The sequence below is a fragment of the Paroedura picta genome, chromosome 6 (assembly GCF_049243985.1).
Source record: "Paroedura picta isolate Pp20150507F chromosome 6, Ppicta_v3.0, whole genome shotgun sequence".
Taxonomy (NCBI): domain Eukaryota; kingdom Metazoa; phylum Chordata; class Lepidosauria; order Squamata; family Gekkonidae; genus Paroedura; species Paroedura picta.
In genome coordinates, this window is record NC_135374.1 from 20471076 (window position 1) to 20489348 (window position 18273).

At 47.4% G+C, this 18273-nt stretch overlaps 1 protein-coding gene across 5 annotated transcripts in view; it reads right to left on the bottom strand.

The window, feature by feature from the left end:
• ARHGAP20 (Rho GTPase activating protein 20) overlaps positions 1 to 17056 on the bottom strand; it is a 109985-nt gene extending 92929 nt beyond the window's left edge. Inside the window, exons 1-2 of one of the 5 annotated variants that reach the window (XM_077341623.1) lie at positions 16762 to 17056; positions 11124 to 11261 (exon numbers count right to left, since the gene is read on the bottom strand). Coding sequence is in view for 1 of the 5 variants with exons in the window: in XM_077341622.1 (XP_077197737.1) it covers positions 16762 to 16851 (90 nt within the window). In the remaining 4 variants the exon portion in view is untranslated. Of the gene's footprint in view, positions 1 to 2213; positions 2373 to 5337; positions 5392 to 11123; positions 11262 to 15816; positions 16256 to 16761 lie in introns of those variants that run through there. The other 4 variants (XM_077341627.1, XM_077341625.1, XM_077341622.1 and 1 more) reach the window with 4 other exon arrangements.
• Positions 17057 to 18273: the final 1217 nt, after the last annotated feature.

Sequence of the window (18273 nt, forward strand, 5' to 3'; positions counted from 1 at the left end):
ATAAGTTATTTGCTCTCAGATACAGTTTCATAGCAAGGATTCCTTCTCTTGGCCAATGAGAGCATAAATAAATGTAGAGTTGTCACTGATGTTGCCTAGAGTAAAATTCATTGTGAATTTAGATTGGTTAATGGAAATGTCAGACATGCGGTGATGGAATTATAGTCACAGAAGAGATCTGAAGTCTCATCAGGTCCATGCCCTACCTCACAGCAGGATTCACTAGGGTGATTAGGGGGAAGAGGATGAGGTTGCCTAATCCAGGTTGGGAAACTCCTAGAGATTTGGGGATGGAGCCTAGAGAGAACAGAAACCTCACTGGGATACAAGGTCATGCAATAAACTCCCCCAAAGCAACCAGTTTCTCCAGGGGAATTGAACTCTGCACTCTGGAGATAAACGATGATTCTGGGGGATCCCCAGGTATCACCTGGAGGCTGGCAACCCCAAGATCAAGGTCAATCAATGCTCCAAATGCTCCAGTATTCCTGAAGTTTCCCACAGTTTATTCCATTATCTATCTATCTATCTATCTATCTATCTATCTATCTATCTATCTATCTATCTATCTATCTATCTATCTATCTATCTATCTATCTATCTATCTATCTATCTATCTATCTAAGCACGGGCACCCTCTCTCTAGAATGTTCCTTATAAAAGACAATAAGTTTTTTGGCTTCTATCTTACACAAAGCATCACCATGGAAAAGTCATAAAATGTGATTTTTATGGAGGAGCAGTAATACATTTGTGACCAGTAGACAAATGTTCTGCTATGGACCAGCATGAAGGTCCAAGAGTATCATGATATGAACTGCAATGGAGCAGCCTGAATGGTGTGTGTGCTTTCTAAGCTTTTACTGGCTGATTGGAGGCTGTTAAATATCGTGTTAACACACATAGCTGTTGAAAGGCAAACTTAGACTGGCTTACGGCTAAAACAGTGGAACTGTCTGAGAGACCTGAATGGAACTTCCAAGTCAGCACGTTTAGGAGTATCATCATCATGTATAATAAATATGAAACAACCGGTGTGTGCATGCGCAAGTGGGGGTAATTTTTAAGTGTCAGATCTACCAATTTGCTCCTGCCGTGTAAGGAATCAGCCAATGGAGAAAGGATCCCTTTTTCCCAAGGAAGATTTCCCACTTAGTGGAAAGAAACCCCTGAATCCAACCTCTAATGGAGATGCTACAGTAAGTATTAATCTGCAGCTAGCTAAGAGCAAGGGATCCTACAAAGGCACAAAGCCCGCATATAGTTACAGTGAAGTCAAGGGAATTAAGACTACACAAGAGTATGCCGGGGAAAACCCCACGAAGAATAAACTAAGACAGAGCTGAATTATAACTCTGTTCTAGGAACCAGCACAAATAGTAGCCCTGTACCAATAAGGGTTTCAAAGCCGGACTGGAAACAGTACTTCAAACTCCTAACAGACATCCCTGATGCTCAATACTGGGCAAGAATGGAAGTGTCAATATATGATTTTTGGGAACCAAAGCAACACGAGTCCTGGTTTTTTCTAGCTCTGTAAGGAAATAGTAGCATCCAGATTCTGATCTTTAAAATGCACCCGACAAATTCACAACTTCTAGTTACAATAATCAGAAGTTCACAGAAAAAAACGACATAATTCTAAACTGTTTATCTGTGAGAAAAATAAAATTATTTTTATTGTAGGAGTTACTGATTATCCCATTTCAAAAGGAACCCACAAAAATGAAACCAAAGTTTCGAACAGGTAAGACAATCAAATAGTAAATTGTCTTGACACATCAGTTGAACGGCCCTAGCTGGTCACATGCAGTTACAGCAATTATGCTCTATGGAAACTAGGCCAGAAGTTGAAAATAAGTCTATCACAGAAAAATACAGTTCCAGAAAGCCAACATCAGTGGTCTTACACTGGCCCTTAATTTTGATTTTGCCCTGTAATGAGCAAGTTTAACAAAAGGATTCATAGTTCTAGGAAGAGACCCAGGGAACGGCAAGATCAAACTTTTTGCCGTAGAGGCAAAAAGTTTCTTTTTCCTAGGCTTTTTCTTCTCTTTCTCTTTCTGTTTTTGTTTTGTTTTTTGTTGAAAGATTTTTTTGCAGAAGAATTCTGACAAGCAAAACTGAGATGAATTTGAAATATACAGGTGATGCTGTTTCTCTGAAACTAAATTCTATTAAAAGAGGCTCGTAACTGTTCACAGTTGGTTTACCTCGCTTTACATTGCTCCTGACTTGTTTGAACACCACCGGTCTCTAGGCTGAGCTCCTCCACACTAGGTCATGTGACAACAGTTCCAGGGCACCGTTGTCAGCCCACTCAGCAACGGCCCATTCTGACTCAACTGCCGTTTCCAGCTTCAAAATGGCCGCTACGGGAAGACAAAAAGAAATTGGCCAGACGAGTCGGTCCCGTTCGGGGCGCTCGACGATACTGAGGACTCAGCACATCGGCAACAAAGCAAGAAGCAGAGAGGCAGAAAAGAACTAGGGGCACATACTACTTCCTTAATATAGTTTCAGTCTGCACTGGGAGTTTGAGGAGAATGCTAATTCTCCTCAAGTATATTAGAGTTTGCTCCACAGAGAGACCAAGAATGAGGCCACTCAGCATCCACAAAAATGTTTGGACCGTGGCAAGTTGAGGGGGGGGAGAGAGTTTATGTCTCTAAAATAAGAATAGACCTCATCCTACAGCATATTGTCTTTTTTTTTAAACTGCCCCAGAATACCACAGTCCTTTCAGTAATAATCGCTCTACAAACATTAGGGTTGCCAAATCCAAGTTAGTAAATTAGTAAATTCCTGGAGATTTGGGGGTGAAATTTGGGGATAGTGGGGCTTGGGTAGGGAGTAACCTCAGCAGGGTAGAACGGTATCAAGTCCATCTCCCCGGATTTCACCCCAGCAGCCATTTTCTCCAGAGGAACTGATCCCTGTAGTCTAGAAATCAGCTGCACTTCCACAAGATCTCCAGGCTCCACCTGGAATAAGGTTGTCAGGTCCAGGTAGGAAACTCCTGGAGAGTTGGAGGTAGAGCCTGGGGAGGACAGGGACCTTAGCAGGGCACAATGCTATAGTGTCCACCCAAAAGTCTTCATCTTTGCCAGGGGAACTGATTTCTAGTCTGCAATTCCAAGGAATCCCCAGGGTCCACCTGGAAGCTGGCATCCCTAATTTGGGGTCTGACAATACATGTGCTTAAATGCTTATAATGACAGAAGGGCAACTGTGCTAATAATAAACATGCAATGGAACGAGTTATCACGTTTTTATCCAGCCCTTCTTCCAAAGAGTTCAGGGTGACCCCTTTTAATAACCCTGTAATGTAGGTTAGGCTGAGAGAAAATGACTAGCCGGAGGACACCCCAGCCCCACAGCAGAATGGGGATCTGAACTCAGGATTCTACCGTTCTTCTAGCCCTATCATTGTGATCAGTATGCCATACTGACTCTCCACAAACTTGTTAATACACAAGCCATTTTCGGGTTCATATATCTTTATTCTGTACATGACAGCTTTGAATAACCCCTGCAGAGTTCAACAAGGTTTACATAGAAGCTAGGGTTGCCATCCCCAGGTGGCGGCTGGAGATCTCCAGGAATTACAACTAGTTTCAAGATAGGGTTGCCAGATCCACTAGTCCGGAAAAGGATCCCTGCTTTCCAGATGCACCTCACTCCCCCTCCCCCAGCTCCTCCCAACCCACAACACAATACACCAACATCAATCAGAAGTGATGTTGGTGGCGGGGGGGAGGTTTGACACTCTGGTTTTTGGGCACAACACTATGGTTTGAAGCAAATTTTACCATAGAGTTTTGCCCAAACGTCAGAGTGACCCCCACTTGCAACTGGTTTTACAGGGAGGAGGGTTCCATATCATTCTACACCATCAGAAATAGCATCCATCCTGGAGCATGTCTTGCGAGAAAAGCAAATTTCAGACCAAGGACAATCATTATGGCACCTCTGATAAACAATTCAGTTTACAAAAGACCTACAAGTGCCCGTCACAGCGTGTGGTGTACTTGCACAATGAATCAGATGTCCCAGCAGTAACAGTCTATTGACAAACAGTTCTAAGGTTCTTGAATGAACTCACATTGAAAAATAATTATGAACAAGAACAGCTTGCCGCTTGGGGACCAATGTTCACAAACAAGCGTAGGGTTGCCAACAGTTGTTTGTGTGCAGGGCTCTTGTGCCCAACAGCTCTAAACCAGGCTAAAATTAAAAGATGGGTTTTTTTTTTACTTTAAAGAAGTTCCTGTTATGGAAGAAAAAATTATCTGCAGAATTTCTGCCTGTCGCTTTGCTGTCAAATGGGAGAACACACTATTTATTTTAATTGTTTTGTTTTATTACTTTATTTAAAACAGTTCTGTGCTGTGTTAGGGTCCCCAAAGCAACAAATTTCAAAAGCTTTGAAATACATGGTACAAAAACAAATTTAAAAGGCAAAACACCTTTACCATTAAAACACATATACAGAAGAAGAGTTGGTTCTTATATGCCGCTTTTCTCTACTCTCAAAGCAGCTTACACTTGCCTTCCCTTTCCTCTCCCCACAACAGACACCCTGTGGGGTGGGTGAGGCTGAGAGAGCCCTGATATCACTGCTCAGTCAGAACAGCTTTATCAGTGCTGTGACGAGCCCAAAGTCACATGGCTGCATGTGGGGGAGTGCAGAATCAAACCCAGCTCGCCAGATTAGAAGTCCACACTCCTAACCACTACACCAAGCTGGCAGGAACAACATCTGTGAGGGAACAGCCTCAACCAGGGCCCGGGCTTTCTCGGCTCTGTCCCCCACCTGGTTGAGGCCAGTCAGGAAATATCCCAAAACAACTAACCGGGCCTCCTTTCCTTTCCCCCCCACTATCTCTTCCTTCTTGTCAACATGTATTATTGGGGCTGAGAATCGGTATTTCATTTACAGTTTAAATACCTTTATATGGTTTTACTATTTTAATTATACCATTTTATTGCTTTATTCTCAACTGTAATAAGTTTGGAATTCAAGTCTGTTGCTCACTGCCCCAGGATGGCCTGTCTGAGAGGGGTTGTATACAAGTTAAATTATAAATAAATATATGCTAGACAAAACAGATTAGGCTTTTACCCATTGGTGGAGGACAGTTATAGAGGGAGACAGAAGGATTTCCCCAGGGAACAAATTCTATCATTTCTGTTGCCACCATTGAGAAGACCTCCTCCCAAAGAAAAGGCACCCAAAGAAAGACCACACTGGTTGGGTAGCTTCATATGGGAATAAACAGACCTGAAATATGTTGTTTCCAAGCTATAAAGGACTTTAGAGATCAATGTCAGCACCTTAAATGGCGGCCGGAAGCAACCGGGAGCATGTATATGTGGAACAAGACTCGAGTGATGTGGCCCCCCCCTGACTCACTCTCAGTATTCTGATAACAGCATTCTCTACCAACTGTAGCTTTTGAACAGTCTTCAAGGGCAGTCTCATATAAAGCACATTGCAGGAATCTAACGCAGATGTTACCAAGGCATGTGTCTTTTTTGTCCAACAAAGGCTGTTGCTAGCTCACCAGCCAAAGCTGATGCAAGCGAACTCTGGCTTACCACTGTCACCTGCTTATCCAACAGGAGGCCCAGGTACAGCAGCATCCTAAAGCTATGAACCTTCACGAGGAATGCAACTCCATTCAAAACAAGAGATGCATCAGTCCTTGGGTCTATTCTTTCCCCCACAAGTACCCTTTCCCCCACTTCTATTCTGTCAGGATCAAGTTTAATCTCATTTGCCCTCCTTTCCAAACGTCAATAAGCAGCCCTGAAACCAGATCAGAAAGGTTCCAGGTAACCTGCTTCCTCTGGGAATCTCTGAGGTTGTCCCACTATCCCTTGTCCACCAATACCTTTGAAACTGGATGATATTTAGATCTCTCGGATTCAGAGTTGGTCTATTTAGAAGTGGAAGCACTAGCGCCTGTCTCCTGCATGGGTGACCACCCCTCAAGGAAGTTTTAACTGCCTCCCAGACCCAGTCAATCAATGACCCACATCCTCATTCCAACAGATTTAATGATAGGCCTCAAACTTCCTAGAATCCTGTGAAGAAACTGAAAAGTTTGCCATGTAACCAGACAAGTTGGCATTTAGCAGCATCAGACTTTGCCACTGTTGCTGTAGTTCTCAATCAGTATGGCACTATACACTTTCCACACTAGTTTTTCTAGTCCACTAAGACAGGGGTAGGCCACCTGTGGTCCTCCAGATGTCCTCCAGATGTTCACGGACTACAATTCCCAAGAGCCTGCACTAAGACAACATACCTTTTGGGCACTGGTTCTATTATCTTCTAGAATCATTGCAAATAATGTATTATGGGAAGTATACAGATCCTCATTTCCATTGCTTACCCTAATGCTGCCTACCTGTGGCAAAACCGATTCTAGACCAGATTAGAACAGAGGCTGCTAGAGCCAACTTCATGATTCCGAAAAGCAGTGATGGTCACAATCCAGTCAACCACAGTGCTGGCAAAAAAGATCACGTCAATGCTACAGCGTAATTTGGAGTAGTTTATGTTTATTGCAGACTGAATGGGCTGGCCCCTTTCCCAATTAAAACCAGTCTGGCTCGTCAATGAAGCACTAGTCAAAGTAAAAAAAAGCAGCTTAAAAAAAAATTGGGCACAGGAAAATAGAATACAGAAGACCAGGTTCCTGTGCAGGAAATACAGGGGAAATGGTCCTATTTCTTAAGTGTTTGCTAAAGAGCTACAGTCCAAATGGTCACGGCTGGTTCTTTTTATGGTTGCTGAACCCCTCGTTAATGAAGAGCCAGCACTGTATAGCAAACTGAGTGATGGTGGAGAAGCTGCAGGATCTGAGTTCAAAGTCTTATGCGGTTTGCTGGATATCCATGGCCTCATGGAATGGGAAGGTGGCTGTAAGCCGCTTTGACTGTAAGCCCTTCGGGTAGGGAAAAGTGGCATATAAGAACCAACTCTTCTTCTTCTTCGTCGCTCACACTCTCTCCATTCTCTCATCTCATAACAGGATAAAATGGAGGAGGGGATATTGTAAGCCATTCAGGGTTCAGAGAAAAGCAGGGTATAATAAATAAATAATACTGACTCTCTGATTTCCATGCAGTGAAGAATTTACTGTTCTATCTTCCCTGCACAGCTGCAGTATTCTGTCTCTATACTTCCTTCGTATACCTAGCACCATCTGATTAATAATCTCCCATGTATAGAATTTAACAAACAGTTCCAGTTACTAAGCATTTTGAAAGCTCTTACTTTTATAAGTTCAGGAAGCCAAATCTTCCCATTCACGAGCAAGATCTGAGCACAGAAAGTTCAGAAAAACAACTGGTGTTCTGTCTGGAACTCTCCAACATTTCAGCCTCTATAAAAGAACAAACTATCAAGCTCTGTTGGTATTTGACACCAACTGAACTCCAAGACAGCCTCCCCTGGATGTTACAGAGGGGTTGTTTAAACCATGGCTCAATTTCTTCCTCTGTGGTGTTCCAAGCACTGGGATAGAGGGTTCTGCAGAAGCCAGTTAAAGTCACCACAATGATATCTCTTCAGACTCGTACTTTGCCCCATATAGGAATTATGAAGTCTTCTCAATGTACCACCACTTAGGTACCTACTGCAGTTTTTAACAATAACAGCAGCAAAACAAACAGCAGAACTACGGAAAGTAACACTAGATATAAGATATACAATGCTTTTAAAAAATTGTTGTGATCTTGATCATGAGATTTTCCTCCCATTTCTCTGAAGCAGTTCTCCTTGGGGGGTATCAGAGCTAAGAGCACCCTACCCTGAGTAGCGCTGCCTGGCCTTGTGACCACTGGTGAGGAATGGGGGTGACTTGGAGAGAGCAGAAGGGAGGCCCAGGCTGTATCCCTGATGATCTGGCACTGTCACTTCCAGCATGGACCAGAAGTGACATCATCATGTTGGGGTCCCAGCGACCCGTTGGAATTGGGGTAAAAATTCTACAGTAAAAATGGTTCCAACCCTCGAGTTTGTGCCAAATACCAGCAAGTCAACCAGATATCACAAGCATGGTAATCTTACTTCTGGTACACAGTGGAAATGACATCACCATATTACCAGCAATATAGTCTGGGCCTTCCTCCTGCCAAGATCCCCCACCATCCAGCTTATCAGTGATGAGTGGGAGATCCCCTAACTCAGCAGAGGGCTGGCAACCCTAATCTAAAGGAAAAAGGGATGAAGCCAGGGCACAGCCCTAAGGAAGGCAGCAGCACAGGGCAACAGCTGAGAAGAGAGACAGGTGGGCTATTAGCAGAAAGGGAGAAGCAGCCAGAAGGCAGGTCCGTGCATACTAGCACCACACATGATGCTGACAGTTTCTTCGCATTGCCAGCATCAGAGGTCAACGAAGCCATGACAAAGGACAAGATTCACAGTTCTGGTGTATTGCCTCATCTCTGAAAACCTGGAGAAAAGATGGCCCTGACCAAGGGAATCCCCACATACACTGACTTTAGATCTGCAGAGGTCACTGACACAGAGGTGCTGGTTCAATCCAGTGAAGATCATACATAGCTGCATGCCTGCTGCAACGTGATCTGAAGCAAAATCTCTCAAATAACTTGTTGTTTTTTTAAACTTTCCCCGCAAAATATGGGCTGTGGGAGGAATTTCAGATGACACACCACACCACATGGTGATTGTTTATAACCATACCATATGGTACATGTATCTGTGTAGGTGTCATTTATCCGCAGTACATGGCTGCATAATGAAGCTGATCTTGCTATGTCTCTTTTGTGTGGCCATTGACAACTGATTCCAAACTCCTCATGAGCACACGGCTGCTCAACTGAGAGACTTTAAGTAGCCATCATGTAGATTATATTATCTGAAATGACCTTCAGGCTTGCCCACATGCTGCTATGGGTACTGGTACTCCTGCCGCCATCTTGAAAGTCTATAGATAGGGTCGCCAGCTCTAGGTTGGGAAATACATGGGAGATTGGGGGGGGGGGGGCCGGAACCTGGGGGAGAAACTTTAGCAGGGAATAATGTGATGGAATCCACCATTCAGAGCAGCCATTTTCTCTAATGGAAGTGATCTTGGTCAACTGGAGATTAGCTGTAAGATCAGGAGGTCTCCAGCAAATGCCACTGGGATGCTGGCAACCCTAACAAATGACCAATCTTATTAGGAAAGTATGTGGCTAACCCTTATCGTGAGGAAATGAGGAGGAACCAAAGTCAAAGATATTCCCAGCTTCTTAAATAAATCTTATTCCCAGAGTCCTAATTTCTCTTCAAAATGGGATAAGAAGCATACATGCTAATTGCTGAAATGTAATGCTTCATGGAAGGATTAGTTAAAAAAAGAATGAACAGTTTTTTAATAGAAGTTCTAGTAAATCTCAGAAGTGCTACTGCTTCATAAATCCTACTGTAGGGTAGCCATTTTACAGGTGATAGGTGGAGATCTGGAATTAGATATGATCTCCAGGTGATAGAGATCAATTCACATGATGAAAATGGCCTCTTTATAAGATGGACTCCATGGACTCCTCCTCTCCCACTCTCTTCACGATCCAACCCCAAAATATCCAGGTATTTCCCAATCCAGAGTAGACAACTGTATCCCACTGGCTGCAGGATTAGAGGACAGTTAAAAACAGATACCCTCTCCAGAGCAAAATTCCTCACAAAGGGCCTGTCTTCATGTTCATATCTGAAAACATGATAGTCAACATTTATCTTTCTCTATGTGCTTTATTTGTATGGGTCACTTTAAAAAACCTACTGTTATATTTCTGAACTGAATCTACCACATATTTGAAAGTGTCAAACAAAACTGCACCTATGTTTCACTTCATAGCTTGCAGGGTTCTTTAAAGAAGGGGGCAGAGATCTCCACAAATTCCCCTCTCCCACCACAGACCTCCCAACTCTACTAATTGTGAGGCTAGGAACATATCGGGCCACTAAGCCTTATTTATCTTTACAGTCATCAGAATTTGTGTGTCTGTGTGTGGGTTGTGTGGCATAGCCAGCTGACAGAATATTCTGCACTGCTATAGACAGAAAGCTGAGGTGGGTAATTACTATAACCTGCCTGAGATTAGGTCATTAGTCCAATTTCACTTAGCCCAGGGGTAGTCAACCTGTGGTCCTCCAGATGTTCATGGACTACAATTCCCATGAGCCCCTGCCAGAAAACAATAGATTATTGTTTTCTGCTGTATTAGATCAAGACAGATAGCTATGTCAGACAGTCTGTAGCAGTAGCTTGGTCTGCTCAGCCAGGGGAAAAGAAGAGTGGATCCTTAGGCACAGCTTGGTGGGGGATCAGTGGAAGAAAGGGAAAGCTAGATTGGTGTAGTCGTTTAAGAGCAGCAGACTCTAATCCGGAGAGCCAGGTTCCATTCCCACTTCTCCACATGCAGCCAGCTGTGACCTTGGGCCTGTAACAGTTCTCGCAGAGCTCTCTCAGCCTCTCCTACCTCACAGGGTGTTTGTTGTGGGGAGAGGAAGGGAAAGGTGCTGGTAAGTCTCTTTAAGACCCCTTCAGGTAAAGAAAAGCAGAGTATTAAAAAAAATATCTCTACTGAATTGGCAAACTGACACAACCTTTTATTTTATTATTTTGTACCTTGTTTTTCTCTCCCGTGGGAACCCAGAGCCACTTACATTGTTCTCCTCTCCTCCATTTTATCCTCTCAACAACCCTGTGAGGTAGGTTAGGCTGAGAGAGTATGAATGGCCCAAAGTCATCCAGATTCCATGAAATGAGTGAGGATTTGAATTCCAGGTCTCTTAGATACCAGTCTGCCACTCTTATTTGATAAATTATGTATGTACACTGCCCTGAGCCAATCTCGGAAGGGTGGTACAGAAATTGTATTATTGTATTGTTATTATTATTTTTAAAATTATTATTAAATAATAATAATATTTATTCATTTTTATTTATATACCGCCCTCCCCTGAGGCTAAGGGCGGTTTACATGGAACTGGAGAAAAACAGTACAAATAACATGGTAAACTGAACCGTAACAATACCATCATAACAAAAGGACAATATAATGAACAAACATGATGAAAACATCCATTTAACTGTACATACTGACGGCCCCCTGGGATGGACATATTGGTGGTGGTTTTCATGGGAGATGGGCTCAGGGGCCAGTGGGAAGTGATTGAATTCAGGTCGACTTCAACCAAATGCCTGGTGGAAGAGCTCCCTTTTGCAAGCCCTGCTGAACTGTTGAAGAAGAAGAAGAAAGAAGAAGAATTGGTTCTTATATGCCGCTTTTCTCTACCCACTCAAAGCGGCTTACAATCACCTCCCCTTTCCTCTCCCCACAACAGGCACCCTGTGAGGTGGGTGAGGCTGAGGGAGCCCTGGTTTCACTGCTCGGTCAGAACAGTTTTATCAGTGCCGTGGCGAGCCCAAAGTCACCCAGCTGGCTGCATGTGGGGGAGTGCAGAATCGAACCCGGCTCACCAGATTAGAAGTCTGCACTCCTAACCACTACACCAAACTGGCTCTTAAGAAGAACCACCACCACTATACCACACAGGCTCTCCATATAAGTAAAAGCACCTTTTTTTTTCTTTTTACCAAAAAAACCACTGAAAATACCCATAACACATTTTAACTGATATGGATGTCTTTTACAGTGTCATTACACGAAGGCTATCTTTCACTGTCCAAATATGAAGATTCAGATACTGGTAACCGGGTTGTGCTCCACCCCCTCCCCTAAATAAAGATAATCAAACTATATCATTCCAGCAATCCTTTTTAAAACAATAACTTGTGCAGGATACAGCGGCATTCTTTCAGAAACAGATGCAATACAGAAGCGCATGGCCTTTTAAAGGCTCTGGGTCCTTTCCTTGCATGGGCCCAAATGCTGAGGGAGAAGAATGTTTATTATTTATTTATTACATTTATATCCCGCCCTCCCCTAAGGCTCAGGGCGGTTCGCAGTGATGGTGGTAGAAAGCATTGTCAAGTCCCAGATGACTTAATGCAACCCAGTAGGGTTTATAAGGCGGGAGACATTCAGGGTTGGTTTGCCATTGCCTGCCCTCCACCTTATGACCTTGGAATTCCTTGGAGGGCTCCCACCAAACCCTAACCAGAGTCGACCCTGCTTAGCTTCCAAGATCTGACGAGGTAGGGCTAGCTTGTCCTATCCAGGTCAAGCACAGGACAGTAGCCCTCACCCCCCCCCCCCCTACTACAGGCCTGCCCATGAGAGTCTCTCTATCAAGTCCCCTCTGCACTCCATCCCTTCTAATTCCCTGTTGTGACCCGGAAGATGGGAAATATTTATGAAGTACACTATAACCCAGACAGACGTTAAAATCTCAACAAGAAATCTGGCAGCCTGCTGCAGTCGTTCTCTATGGAGAATGCACTTGCAGGGATGTAATGACATTTTAATGCAATCCCTGCAAATAGATTTCCTTCCCAGCTTGGTTCCTTTTAGTGTCCGTGCTGTTTATTCTGGAACAGTTGCAGGCGAGGCCAGATTTTGTGTGTGTGAGAGTGAGTGAGTGGGAGGAGAACAGGAATGCACACAGGACCACACTCTGGGCCCCCACCACACCTCTGACTCAGAAATCACACTTTCTCCTCGGGAATAGGAGGCAATCCCACACACACACATGACGTTCTGAGATGCAAAACCTTCTTTTAAAAATACAGTGCCCGAAACAAGGGGCAACTTGCACTCTAAGAATCTCTCACGTGTTTCTGCCACAACACAGGATCTGTTCCATTTAAGAGCGCTGGATTAGGCCTAAAGCATTCTTCATGAATTTTCTGAACTGCTGTTTTTTTGTTTCTTTGTCGTCATCCCCCCACTCTGTCTCAGCCTTCCTACACAAAGCTCAAGGACTTGCTCCAGCCAGGCACTTCATTCTCCCCAACAACCCTGTAAGGCTGACCCCCAAATCACCATGACTTGCCCAAAAGCACTCCCCAAGATTTCTGGCTTGATGTCAGCCTAGCCTTCATTCCAAATGGAAACTTCATCCTACTGCCTTCCACATAGTTAACCCAGCTATACCCTATTGAAATTTCAACAAGACCTGAACAAAAAGGAAATTTTGACGCACAACTTATGGTTCTACAAAGGTAACTCCCATGGTTATAAAAATGGCATGGCTTAAGGCTGAAAGGAACAGAGGCATGCTTGTTATCTCTATATGCAAAACTCACAAACTAGATTCCCCAAATGGCTTTTCGCAATCAGCCAGTGTATGACCTCACTAGAACATGGGGAAAGGGCAGAGTTGACTAAATCAGAATTCTCCGCACCTCACTCCCAATCCCCATTTTCAATACAAGGGCCAAGACACGTGCATGAATGTTTACAAAACAAGAGAAAGCAGTGCCTCTGAGCATGAGCAGAACACCGCTCCTTCTTCAGTTAATAACCACCCTCAGCCCTTACATACAATTGACCTTCCGGATCAAGGGATGCTGCACTCTTGAGGTTACACTCCCGGCACCAGGGTGACCAAACCATAAAAACAAAGCATGCATGAAACTTACTAATGGCTTCCAGCTGTACTAGCTAAACGGAGCTTATATGTTCAGTATACATGAGAAGACCACTCCTGGGAGTGGACTATGATGGTGAGCTTTTGCCCTCATACCTGATTTGTGGGCTTCTTAGAAGCACCCGGACAGCTACTGGGGTAGACTTAGATTTGAGTCCAAGAAGATTTCTGGTATGTCAGCTTCTGAGAGTCAGCGCTTCCTTTGTCAGTAAACTGGGCTAGATCAGAGGTAGTCAACCTGTGGTCCTCCAGATGTCCATGTTGGCAGGGGCTCATGGGAATTGTAGTCCATGGACATCTGGAGGACCACAGGTTGACTACCCCTGGGCTAGACAGCTTGAACTTGATATGAGAAGAACTGTACTAGATGCTTCTGAAAATTCATGTACTATTTAAAATGGTTCATTTTCCTAAATAAATAAAATTGGAGAGCATAGGTGTAAGAGAGGGAAAGCCCCATGGTCTTGGCCAAACCTATCAGATCTCAGAAGCTAAACAGGGTCAATATTTGGATTGGAGACCACCAAAGAAGGCCATGGCAAGCCACCTCCTCCGTTGCCTTCAAAGCCTAGTGCTGGGGATTCAACCTGAACCCAAAATAAGCTGGATTTTGTGTGTGTGTGGACATCCTTAGTTGCAACTTGAACAAGAATATACATCTGAAATATGAACACAGAATTGACGCACACAAAATTTGGAAACAGGAGGCGACAGTACAGAACACACCCTATTTGGGGGGGGGGGGGGGTTTGAAACAAGAGACCTGACCACATTCTCTGTCTCACTATTAGTATCTCAGATTCAAGACCAGCAGCCCCTTAGAAACTTCATTTTTCAGGGTAGAAACTTTTGAGATTCACACCTCCCCTTTGTCAGACATGAGCAGGAATGAAGATCTCTGAGTCACAGTATCACAGAGTAGGAAAGGACCTCCAAGGTCATCTAGCATTCGCTGGCAGGGGCTTCTGGGAATTGTAGTCCATGGACATCTGGAGGGCCGCAGTTTGACTACCCCTGTTCCCCTCCCCCCCCCCCAAAAAAAACATGGCCAGTCTGGCCTGGAGGAAATCCGCCTTCCAACCCCAACATGGCAATTGGCATTTCACTGGGCATGCAAGCAAGAGCCACGAGAGCCAAACACCGACACAATCCCTTCTGCCCAGCCATTTAAATTCTGCCAAATACACAGAATCAGCATTTCTGTGAGGTGGCTACCTAGCCTCTGCTTAAAGACTGCCAAGGAAGGAGAGCCCACCCCCTCCCGAGGAAGCCTGTTCCACTGAGGAACCACTCTGTCAGGAAGTTCTTCTGGATGTTCATCTGAAAATTCTTTTGGATTAATTAATCCTCGTCCTCCTCCCTGGCTGCTGCCTTGGGGGCTGCCTTGCCACTCTGCCACCGGCTCAACTTCGGTGCTCTCTGGTGGCAGCTGCTGCTGGCAGCGCCCCCCCCTCCCCAAAGGGGTGGCAGGAAGTCAGGGGCACCGGCAGGAAAGCAAGTGGAGCAGGGGCTCAGGCAGCAGCAGCAACGTCCCTCGGCAAAAGACTATTCCCCCCACCCAGGCCACAGTCAAATTGTCAAGCGTTGACCGGTCCCCGGTGATAAAAAGGTTGGGGACCACTGCTCCATGTGAGAGCCCTTCAAGTACTTGAAGATGGCTATCTTATCACCTCAAGATGTCTTCTCTCCAGGCTAAACAGACCAAGCTCCCCCAACCTTTCCTCATACGTCTTGGTCTCCAAACCCCTCACCATTTCCGTTGACCTCCTCTGGACGTGCTCTAGTTTGTCTACATCCTTCTTCAATTGTGGTGCTCAGAACTGAACACGGTATTCTAACCGAGGTCTAACCGGAGCAGAGGAAAGCGGTATCATCATCATCTTGTGCAAGCTGGACTTTATATCTCCCTTTTATATATCAGCTCCTTGACTTCCACAACTGCAGAGATATCATGCAGGGAAAGAAATCGTTCTCTGAAGGCAGTTTCACATCTCCACAGGAAGTTATGTGATCCCTGAAGGCAGATTGTCCCGAGAGACAATCAATGTACACATTTTGCACACAAGCGTTAAATGCTGCCGCCACCATGCAGCTATCCAAAATGCACACACTGCCAAACTTAGCTCGACTCCATTGCCACAGGAGACACTCCAGCAGCAAGAGCCAATCCTCCAAGTTGAAATCTCAAATTCACTTCCTTAGGCCAGACGCAATCCATCGCCTTCATTAATGTGGCCTACCTGGCAAGGCTGTTGTAGGGGTCTTGCCGCTAAGGTTTCGGGAATCCTTCCAGCACTGAGGTGGGCAAAGGGTCCTTCACGAAAGGCAGCGACCCAAGGCACCCTGTGTCGGACGCCAATCCCACCCAAGCCAGCGGGATCAGCTTCCCGGGGAACTTGCCTCGGTTGGGGCCGCCTTATTCTTCTCCCAGGGCGGACTGCCTTCGCGGGAAGCCGGTTCCCATTCGCCCGCTCCGACCGGCCGCCCTGGGAAAGCGCCGGAGGCGAAACGCACACCGCAGGATCCCGCCGCGGCTGCCCCAAAGCCCACCGCGAGGCGATGCCCGGGGAGGAGCCGAGGGCCCCTTGCAGCCCGCAGCCCCGCAGAGCCTCCGGCGGGTCCGCCAGGGGACGAGCCCATCCGCAGCTGCAGCCCCGGGCGAACCCGAGCGGCGCTTCGCCCCCCGGGGAGCGTGGCCGTCAATCACCCTCCGCAGGCGCGCGAGATGGAGGGCGCATGCGGCACCACAATCCCCCACGGGGGGGGGGGCACGCGTCTCTCGCTCCCCCCGCCGGAGGTTTCCCCGCGCCCGCAGAGGACACGAGGCCCGCAGCGCGGAGGAGGCACCCCGCGGGGGGGGGGGGTAAGCGCGGCTGCCCAGCACGACCTCCGGCTCCCCCGGCCTTTCCCCGTCCCCAAGAGAATGCCGGAGCCCCCCCCCCCCTCTGCATGCCGACGCGGGCACCCTCCGCGGGAGACCCGCGTCCCCCCTTCCCCGGTGACAGGCGGCGGCGGCGGTCCCCGGCACGCTTCCCGCCGGCTGCAGCGGGGCTCCCTCGCCCGGGGAAAGGCGCTTCCCCGCCGCCGTCCTGCCTTCCTGCCTTCCTTCCAGCGCGGAATGGCGGGGGGACGGGGAGCCATGGCCGGCGGCGCGGGGACGGGGACGGAGGGTCGGCGCGGCTCACCTTCTTGCCGTCGGCGAGCCGCGAGGCTCCGGTGAGCGAGGAAGAGCGCCCTTGCCCGAGGTGCTCTTGCTGCGGGGACATCGCGGCCATCCAGCTCCGCTGCCGCCCCCGGCTGCTCTACACAGCCCGAAGGGACGCCGGAGCCATCACCGGAGGCGCGTCCCCAGCGCCGGGCATGGGAAGGCGGCCGGGCTGCAGGAGGACGACGACGACCCGCTGGCAAACGGAGCTCGGCGGCGGCGGCATCTGTCGGGACGCGGCGAGTGCGGCAGACCACGGCGCAGGCAGCGGCGGCAAATCACCGCGAGCGCCCGGCCACGAAGCCCCGCCCACGCCTGGCCCACTGCGGGGGAGGCGGCGGCACGAGCCGGGATTTCTGCCCCCGCCCCCTCCCCCGCGGCCACGCCCCTCGCTGGGATCCCGCAGGGCCGCGAAGCGTTGCGGGGAGAGGAGGGGGCGTGGCTGGTGCGCGGCGCGTGCCGTGGTGCGGCCGTGGTCGGAGGGGCCGGCAAGGAGCGGCCTGCGAGGGACTCGCAATGGACTGTCGCCTGGGATGGCCCTTTGGGCGACGCGGCCCTTCTGCCCCCAAGAGGGAAGCCGCGTTGGCCTGAAGGAGCACGAGAGCATTGGAGTCCGATGGCATCGAGAAGGGGCTCAGATGGCCTCCTGCCCCGGGACTCCGTGCTGGGCGGCTGCGCTGTCGTGCACGTGGCCGCCTGTCGGGATCTTCTGCCTCGGACCAAGTTTGATCCGGCCGCGTGCCACACTCAAGGGAGTCCACTTGGAGCATTTTATGGTTGGGGTCACCACAGTGAGGAACTGTATTAAGGGGTCGCGGCGGTAGGAAGGTTCAGGATCGCCGTGCTAGACCAATATAGTCCTTCTCAGTGTCTCTCGATGGTGAAGATCGCTGATCGCAGAAGCCAAAAAAAATTCTTGGTTAAATGTAGCCAAGGAGCAGAACAGGCAGCGGACTGCATTTATTTATTTAAAACATTTACTAGCCGCTTTTCTCCCTTGCAGAAATTAGTTTTTAGTTGTCACCATCCTGAAACCTCAGCTTTTGGGATTGCTGTTGCTTTTAATTGAAGAGGGTAAAACATAATAACCTTGCTCTGGCATTGGTTAATGTTTGGGCGGGAGACTTATGGAAACAAAGCAAGAAATGACCCTAATTTGCCTAAAAGCAATACTCCCCCCCCTAGAATACCCATAAGAAAAAATTACATTTGTATGCAAGTTACAAGGTAGGTTTTTTGCGGGGTTGGGGGCACCCCATCAATTCAATGCCCCAGACATAGATGTTCCACCTAAAGGTAAAGGTACCTCCTGTGCAAGCACCAAGTCATTTCTGACCCTTGGGGTGACGCCCTCCAGCGTTTTCATGGCAGACTCAATAGGGGGTGGTTTGCCAGTGACTTCCCCAGTCATTACTGTTTACCCCCGAGCAAGCTAGGTACTCATTTTACCGACCTCGGAAGGATGGAAGGCTGAGTCAACCTTGAACCGGCT